The 10,000-nt window shown below is 42.1% G+C and overlaps 1 protein-coding gene across 1 annotated transcript in view; it reads left to right on the top strand.

Moving 5' to 3' along the window:
* The window catches only part of ryr2a (ryanodine receptor 2a (cardiac)), a gene marked incomplete at both ends in the record, with an annotated part of 292,426 nt that overhangs the window by 126,256 nt on the left and 156,170 nt on the right, over positions 1-10,000 (top strand). The window contains 1 exon segment of the mRNA XM_080747428.1: positions 7,202-7,277. Coding sequence (XP_080603554.1) covers positions 7,202-7,277 — 76 coding nt within the window.

Raw genomic sequence — 10,000 nt, 5'->3', positions numbered from 1 at the left:
ATTGTAGATCGGCTATTTTCAAAAAAATTGTATTAAAAAGTCCTTAAATTGACACTTTAGAAATGTGCAGATACCCTCCATACACTTAGACTTTATGTTGGTTTGTTTACTGTTGAGTGAGAAAACAATGTTGCACATTAAGTTAATCATCTGGGGACCCTCCAAAATAATTTGGGGACCCCCCCCCCCCCCCCCCCCCCCCCCCTGGGAGTCCCGACCCACAGGTTGAGAACCACTGGTCTATAACAGAGCGTGTCCGCATGTGTCCGTGCACTATCCGTGTGTGTGTGTGTAGGCCTATGTCTATGGGGTGTCAGCTGAGTGTGAGGTGTAAACACCATCGATCTTCTTCAGCTTGATTGCTCACCAGCACAGCGTGGCAGAAAGGACAGAGCAGCACGCCACACAGGAAATGAAATGACTATGGTCCTCCTTCAAGGTTACGTCAACAAAACTATCTCTCTTTTACCCCAAAAGTCACCTCTGCAATGTGAATCCAGACATTTCCAAAATTTGGTTCATTTCTGTTACAAATGCCTCCATTTGTGTGCGTGTGTACTCTTACGTAATGACTGAGAACACAATACTTTATAAAGGCTAGTGAGTTAGCTGTGACATCCTTATTATTACATTTACATATTGATAACACATGTTTCAGATGTAGAATGAGTGAAGTTAAGTAATTACTCCATAACAAGTATCAAACTATCCAAAACCAAATGCCACATTCTGTTATCCTTCCATTTAACAGAAGAGTGTTATTCAGTGATGACCCATTCATACTACAGTGCACATCCTTGATTGTACTTAAATTATGTAAGCATTGAATCTGGTGAATTATCAGACTGTCAAAATGTCAGACCTTGCGTGAATTGGTCAGTATCACCTGATAAAGGGCAAGGCAATGCAAGGCAAGTTTATTAGTATATAGCTCATTTCAACAACAACAACAACAAGGCAATTCGAAGTGCTTTAATTTACCCAAACCATGAAGAGCTTTAACAAAGTGCAAAAGAAACACATTGGCAATCTGAATACAAATGAAAATAGTTATTAAACTATGAGTTATAAGAAAATAAACTAACAATAGCCTAAAATATCATACATGTATTTTGGCACTAAACCATTCAATGCTTCATAAACCAACTCTAGTATTTTGGAATCTATTCTTTGACAGACACAAAGTCAATCAGACAAAAGTCCTTTCATCTTTGATGTACATAATATGAATACCAGAAAAAGTACAACATTATGCCACCACCCTCTGTAAATTATTTAGTTGTAGACATACTGTACAGTTACATTCCTTAGCCTTTCTGGCTTATTATTCAATTCCCCTCCCTCCCTCCCTCCACCCCCCTCCCTCTCTCTCTCCCTCTCCGTCCTCCTGCTTCCACAGTACCTCCTAATTCATGACTAAAGTCACCTTTATTCTAAAACTTTCTGCGCGCTCCATCTAGCTCTTGCAGTGATTCCTCCCCCTTTTGATCTAGGCCATTATTATACAGCAGGCCCTGTTCCTGATTCCTGAATTCCACCCCCTCCCGGGTATTAATAAAGTGTTATCCTCCTATCCTGCAGGAGAAGAAGAGGGGGCTGAGGCCCCGTAGGGATGGGCTTCTGACGACAGAATGAGCTCTCTCCTCTGTACTGAGTCTGTGTAGCCACGTACAGTAGAGCCACATCCCATAAGTTGGATTGGAGGACTATTAATAATTACAGTTTTCACCCGCTCTCCGAGGAGACAACCATGTGATTACAGCATGTTGATAAGAATCACTGTGTCCTCCTTACGTCACTGCTCCGTCCTGTTAGTGTGTATGTTGCGTGTTGTATGTGTGTGTGTGTGTGTGTGTGCACGCGCGTGTGTGGCGTGCACTGCCTGCGTTCCCCTTTCTGTAGTGTTAACTGAACCTTATTTTAGTAATTTCATAAATGGATACCAGAAGAGTAAAGTTTGCAGAAACGCAGTGTTAATTTAACTCAGAGAGAGACCCGTTAGGGTCCATTCTAAAAATAACTCATTTTTTTGTCTGTCATACTGGCTGAGTGGAGTTGGAAATGAATGGAAGCTGTTGAAGAATATATACTGTGCGTGCGTACGTGCGTGCGAGTGAGTTCTCTCAGACATGAGCCTAGAAATATTCTCTCTAATGATGCAGTCGAGCAACAATCCAACCTTTTTTACCTGGTGTTGAAGCCTTCAGTTCTTTTGCAAACACATGAAAGAAAATCACCTCGACATCAATTCACGCTATAACAGAAACACAAAAATATCCTCCTTTCTTTAGAGGACTCAAATGTTCGGGGAGGAGATTTTCCTTGTGCAACAAACGAGCTGTCTGTATGCTTCAGTACCTGGCAGGCAGCTCACAAGCCCTAAGTATGTCACTTTCAACTTTTTCATGCTTAAGACTGTCCTCAATAGAGTGGGCTGAACAAGCCTCTTGTGCCTTAAACAAGCAACTTGCACTGCAGTATAGTGAAGGCCAAACGTCCTTGGCCCAATGCAGGGCAGCAGCAGTTTGTTCCACTGCCATGAAATAGGCTTCCACTTAACTTTCCTGGAATGCAGGCACCATGTTCTTGCCGTTCTACCTGGCATTCTACTTAATATTTGAGCTGTGCTTTTTTCTGTATGTACTGTATGTACTGTATGTATGTATGTATGTTGGTCCCACACTTGGCTCATTTGCCAAGCTCATAAAAGGCACTGCTCACTTTACACTGGGTGTGATTTTTTCATATATTCATATCATATTTACTAGACTGGACACCGGCCTAGTCGGGAATGATACCCATTGCACCTGTCCTTTTGTCTTGTCTGTCTGTCTGTCTGCGTCCCTTTTATTCCTGTACAATGTCAGGTATGCCTATCAGTACCTCAGTGATCAGTACCATTGTATCAGTATCATTGTGTCGACATTAGGATTCAATATGGGGCTTTATCAATATCTCAGGGAGATTTTCTGATCCAACCAACTTCTCACACCCCCGGGTCCTTGGTGATACGCACGCCGAGTTTGAAATCGGTACAGTCTTTGCTGAACATCTCCCACCAGCATTCCTTTGCTTGTACCTGTTTGAGTGAGAATTAAACCCCCTCTTGAGTCTTGATACTTGATTGCTTACATCGAATGCTGGAGGACCTGAAGGTGAAGGAGGGAACAGTGAAGGAGAGAACATCTGTACGATTCAGTATCACTCTTTTGAGACTGTAACTCAACCTGGCGAATTTTCATAGCAGCTGTTTCAGCTTACGGCAGCTTAGCTGGATCTCTAGGTCTCTTTTTTTACCTGCTTCTTTTTCCTTCAAGTTCAACAGACTAAGTGCACCTTTAAGCGGGCGCCCCTATTAGACAAAGGAGAAGAATGACTCAACCTGTGGCAGCGAGGAGGGGTGGTTCAGCGGTGGTGAGAGGACTCGACACATCCTCGGGGACGTCTGCGTGTCTTACATGACTCTAACACCCCTGTAGCAATGATCTGCTGGGGGCAATGATCTGCTGGGAGTCTGCAACTCTGGACCTGCTAAGAGAAACACATCATTACCAAGCATTTAACCAAAGACACAGAGATATCACAATATGCAACGATTACACATAGGTCATCTTTCCTACACCTCTCGTTCTGTTTAAAAGTAGGATTATTCATTATAGTCAGGGACCCACAAGCCCAAAAGCTTGATGAATAGGGTTGAACCTGTGATGTCATGCCGTACTTTTTATTTCTGTTTTATCTATTAGTTTGGTCATTAAGGTCCACAGAATGAGAGGTCTGCTCTGCCGGAAACATCGCGAGAAAAGGTTATGGCCATTTGTATATTCACTGTCCCATTGACTTCACTATACAGGAAAAGAAAATTATTAAAAAAAAGAAAAAGATCTGCTTTAATTAGCATGTGAGGGGTCAAACTAGGGGTTCTTCCATTCTGAATCCATTACAAGCATTTGTTTTGCATGAAAAACATTCCTTGGCTAAATTTCCGCCCCACAAAACTGAAAAGTGATCATTCTGGGTGAGTGGATCCCTGGCTATTATCAAAATACCTTCCAAACTAAACTGAGCCATATCCCGGGTGAGACCCCACTTATGTTACAACCTTTCTTTAATGTAGGAGGTAGCAACATACTGTAACTTATTTACACAAAACCTTTACAAAAATGGAACAGGTTGCTGAAACATAAAGGATCACATAACACATTTCCAACCTTATCTTCATATGATCGCTCCTCACACTCCTCATTTCCGATACTCACTCTCGCTGATGGGCTATGGACAGTTCAGAAGCCCGCCTGCCAATTATGTCATCGACGAGGATTCCAAACTGATTAAAACGGCAGCGTTTCTCTTCCAGGATAAGTTAGCATACTGAAATGGAAGCTGTTGTTGTTGCATTAACAAATACATAAATACATTTTGAAATCTTTGAAATGACCAAACCTGCCTACAAATCCTGTCACTGGTTGACAGGTTTCTGAACGGCCCACTGCCCTTCTCTGAGAAAATGGGTGTTGAAAAGGTTGTCCTTTGTCTAACTTACAGTAGACTAACACTGAATGCCATTTATTTACAGAAACATGATTAAACTAAGTTGTTGCAGAAATGGAAGCAAATAAGGCATCAGGGACTCCCAAAACCAAAATAATGAAAACAAAACCACACTAACTAGAAAACACAGGAGAAGCAGGGGTTCCTTCCAATCCAATTTGCCTCTACTCTAAGGCTAAAGAGGGGCACAGAGGACGCTGTGTTATGCTACACCTCCAGCATCTGCATTCCCCCAGGCACCTTGTTCAGGATCATCTTTGTGGCGGAGTTAGCTCTGCTTTTTAACACCCCAATTTGCTCAGTGACAGACTGCAAGCTGTGCGCGTGAGCAGCACGACCACATCAACTGCACTCACCACTTATACACCAGAGCAGGGGATGTGTGTTATTGAGCCCATTCCGCTAGAGTTCTGCTACACAATTTACACCACTATTTCCCAAACAGTGGGTCGGGACCCATGTTTGGGGCGCTGATCAATTTTTATGAATTAAAATAGTTTTCCAAATAATTTGATAAATATATATTTTTTAAGCTAATAAATTCCATTAATTAGAAAACAAATATTTAAGAAGTTGTGAAAATAGCTGATCTGAGAGCTCACAACGTAACGCCAATCCATTGGCCACCATTCTTCACGGCACTAACACTGTCAGTTATGGATATAGTTACTTACAGTCGATATAATGCACAAGAGATGGTGATGCAATATTCGCTGCTACGGCATATTGCTGTTTTTCTTGAGCCATGCACGTGAAACTGTGATTTTTGCAGTATACCTGCTGCTATTTGCTAGGCTTGGTGCCAGCGGTACTACGTTCGGTGGATTTGTTTTGTGACTTCACTTCTCAGTCTGGCCATGATTCAGTTGACTCGTATTTCCGAACGTCAGTTGTGATGTAGGTGACGTCGTTGCTGATTGGATGTTGTTCCAACGAATCAGAGTAGGGTTAGGGTAGCTAAGTCATCAGCCAGCCAATACACACTGGTATATACGTCCCGCCCCGCACCAAAGACCAATAAGAAGCCGTGTTTTGATTGCACTCACTTTCTATGTCCCACCTCGTTTTGGTGATAAGAAGCTGTCCAGACTGAGTAGCGAAGTGACAAAACAGATCCACGGAACGTAGCATAGCAGGCTGGCAACCAGGCTAGCTATTTGCTACTCCCTGCTGACAGGTGCGGGTCCAGCCCGCAGGAGTACATGTAGTGGTGAACCCAAAACCTCTATGGTGGTGGGCACTGGGCAAGCACCACCCAAGTGCCCACAATAAAAAAATAATTAACCTAGTATTTACACCTGTAATTGTGTGCTGTGACAATAAAGTTGTCACAGCGCACATATTCTGATTTCAATTCTTGTCCTACACACAGACAACCACTCGTGGTTGCACTCTTTACCCTGCGGTGTGAGGATAACCACTTAAGTCTCAATGTCAGCAAGACAAAGGAAAGGGATAATTGGTCCCAGCTCACCTCAACAGCCCATTCCCATCAATAACCAGGCAATTCAAATAGATGAAAGCTGTACAATGACACTGGACAATAGACTGAGCAGCAACCATCGCATTAATGACCCAGACAAAAAAACGAAGCCACCAAAGACTATTAGTTATCCGCGAGCTTAAAGCACTCTATTTTCAAAGATACTGAACTGTCAGGTGCAGAAAGGCTCGCTTTGGGAAAAGCATACCCACCACAGCCATATCTGAACTGTCAGGCAGAGAGAGAGAGTGTGTGTGTGTGTGTGTGTGTGTGTGTGTGTGTGTGTGTGTGTGTGTGTGTGTGTGTGTGTGTGTGTGTGTGTGTGTGTGTGTGTGTGTGTGTGTGTGTGTGTGTGTGTGTGTGTGTGTGTGTGTGCGCACGCTGTGCTTGTGTGCGTGCATGCGTGCGTGCGTGCACTATTGTGTGTTGCTGTGTGTTATTATTTCTGTATTCCTGTGACTGTGTGCTGCTTTGTGGAAGGAATTGTGTCGACAAAGAAGTCTGAAGTCTAAAATAAATGACAGAACCCCTACAAAGCTTCCTTAACCACTTAAACTCTATATAGGCCTATACTTTGTTGACTGGAGTCCCCCCAGGGGTCGATACCAGGCCCCCCTTTTATCCCTCTCTACATCAAAACATTTAGCAACAAGACACTTTGTGAGCTTTAATATACACAAGGTTTATTTTTTCGCAGATTGTTCACCCCCAGTATAGGGATGTTATACCAACTTAAGCCCAACTTCAACTTGGCCTTCAAGCCAATCAAACAGGAAAAGAGAACAATGTAAAAAACTAAACAAAACATAATGTCATACTTTGACACAGTACGTCTGATGTTTCTGTGTATTAGTCAATTTATTTTATGTAAACAGTAAACACTCTAGGGTCCTGAAGCCTTTTAGGTAATCTCAAAGTCAAGGAAAAAGCCTTGTATTGCAACTCCACTTGTGACTGAGCTACAGTGTTAATTGGGTTGACTAAAATACTAAGATCTTGATATTTAGTCGACTAAGACAATTTCAGCTGTCCTAAAATAGGGGCTAAAACTAAATGGTGTGTTATTCAAAGACTAAATCAGAATTTGCTGTCAAAAGTAACAGTGCTGAGCTAAAGGTTTATGGATTGTCTCAGTGTTTAACATGTCACTGTTGTCTCCTGTCTCAGGGTGGTGCACTATGAGGGGGGAGCAGTGTCCATCCATGCCAGGTCTCTGTGGAGACTGGAGACGCTACGGGGTTGCGTAAGTACACACACACACACACACACACAGCACACACACACACACACACACACACACACAGCGACACACACACACACATACACCAGTGTTGATTTCGTCGACTAAAACTATGACGAAAAATGTTTGTCGACGTTGTCGTTTTTTTCTTTCACTGACGAAAACGAAATAAAAACTAAATAAAAAGTAAGCTGTGATGACTAAATCTAAGACTAAATATATTGACAATTTCGTCAACAAAATAAAAACTAGACTAAAACATTAGGGAGAGGACTAGTGGAAAAAGAATCATTTTATGTTTGGTTGTAGATCGGCTATTTTCAGCACCCAACCAAGTGTAAAATCGGCAATTACAATGTCATCAAGGCCTGCCAAAATGCATTTTAGTTGACTAAATCAACTGTAGATTTAGTCGCCTAAAATTAGACTAAAACTAAAACTTTTCAGGTGACTAAATTATGACTAAAACTAAAAGACATTTTATTCAAAAGACTGACTAAAACTAAATCAAAATTTGCTGTTAAAAAACAACACTGACACACACACCAATCAATATTATCCTCTACTATATTTACATGCCGATTTAAGCTCTGTAAGTGAAATTTAGTCTGGTGGTAATTTTTAGTTTTCTCTTCTGCTGAACTGAAGGACTTATCTAGGCTGAAGCACGTTGGGACACATTAATGTATGTGGTCACTGACACATTCTGGTAACTTCTACATTTCCTGTCCCCTGTGGTTTAGCACCTATGAGATTCAGCCATACATTTTTAATAAGACTGGTGCTTTCCCGTATACATTTAAATATCCTTCTATAGCTGCAGCGTTGGGTCAAATTGAAAGTATGGGGTTGTTGTGAAATTACCCCCACATGGCAGCTTGAGGTTTTAACTGGACCAAAAGAGACACCTCATGTCTGTAGTTAGTGAAAGTACTAGTTCCATTACTTGTTGTTCTAGATACTTTAGCATCCTCTCGTGTACTGTTTTTACTGGACTATTTTACATTTTCAGTACTACTCCACTACATCTCAGAGGCAAATACTAGTAAGACGCCTCAGGGCGACATGCGACCTCGCCCTAAAGGGCAAGGTTGCGGCCAATTCTTGGCCATCTGGCCAGTGATGTACAGTATATCGGACCAGTTACCCATATATGAGAGAACTCCTGGTACCACATATTTGGAGATCGATGTACTGTATAATGGTACATCCCTTTCATGCCCATACATGGAGATCACTGTCTGAACCAGCCACACAGATATGGCATTCCCATATGAAGTTAGATATGGGCTTAATATTGATGACATCAGGGATCTCCATGTATGGGCATAAAAGGGATTCTGTTAGAGTGGTTCCCATGACATCACAACATACAATCCCTTGTATGCCCATACATGAAGATCCCTATCTGAACCAGCCACACAGATATGGGCCATGTCTTGGCCATCTGGCCAGTGATGTACCGGTATATGGATGACATCAGGGATCTTCATATATGGGGCATAAAAGGGATTCCGGGGAATACCCATATATGGACTTTTACATAGGTGATGTCACATGTGATATGATATCACCTGTGATGTGTCAAGGGAACCACAGTGTCAGGCGTGACCTTCAGAGATACACGCGGATACATGGACAAGATGTGCCAGATGTGTCATCACAGTGACATCAGAGCATGATCTCAGAGCAGCAAAACCCATAGACCGTAAAAATTTGTACACACACATTGAGACAAGCTGTGACATTTCTCATGGTAAAACTGCGACCTTCGGTCGCAACTACACAAATGACAACATCAGTCCATTGGATTATACAATTATTTGAAAACTTAAGTTACCAGCTACTATGATTTTGATTATCATTACAAAACAGTGACATGCAGCGAAGGCCCGTCAGGATCTGGACCGAGAGGTCCAGGCCAAAAGACTTTTCATATATTTTATACATTTGAAAACAAGTGAAATGGGTCATTCTGCAGAAGTACTTTCTACTTTACTTTAAGTACATGTTGATACCAACACTTTTGTACTTTTACTCAAGTAACATACTTTTACTTGTAACATAGTTATACATTGAGGTATTGATACTTTTACTTACTAAAAAAAATGTCATGTTTTAGTTCAGTGCAGAATGCAAGATGTTAAAAAAAATAATTCAACTTTTAGCAGCCGCACGTCATGTGGGTGCAAAGTAGTCACTTAGCAACAACGCCAGCCATAACCAGCACTTCCCACAAGCATTTGTTTGACACTGAGCTAAAGAATAGAGGTTACTGTGTGGTAGACACATCATGCACACACACACACACCCACACACACACACCCACACACACACACACCCACCCACACACACACACACACACACACACACACGACACACACACACACACACACACACACACACACACACACACACACACACACACACATTATTTGCTGGTATTCTGCTGGGGTTTTAGCTGAATTTTAAAAAGAACAGAGGGTTGCTCCTTTGTTGATATCACTGAACAGACTTATTATGTATTAGTTATTATGTTGTTGTTGTCTCCGCCAGGCCGATGGCATGGCCGAAACTATGTTTACGCTCCTGTCTATCCGTCCGTCTGTGTGGCAGCTAATCTCTGGCACCGTTGGACTGATCGGCGCAAAACTTTGAATGCACACCCCCCTAGAGGCCAAGTCAAAACTTGTCACAATGTCACATCTGCCACAGAGGGCCGATTT

This window comes from Nannobrachium achirus, assembly GCF_963921795.1.
Source record: "Nannobrachium achirus genome assembly, chromosome: 18".
NCBI lineage: Eukaryota > Metazoa > Chordata > Actinopteri > Myctophiformes > Myctophidae > Nannobrachium > Nannobrachium achirus.
The sequence above is the reverse complement of the archived record's forward strand: the minus strand, read 5'-3'. Positions and strand labels throughout refer to the sequence as shown.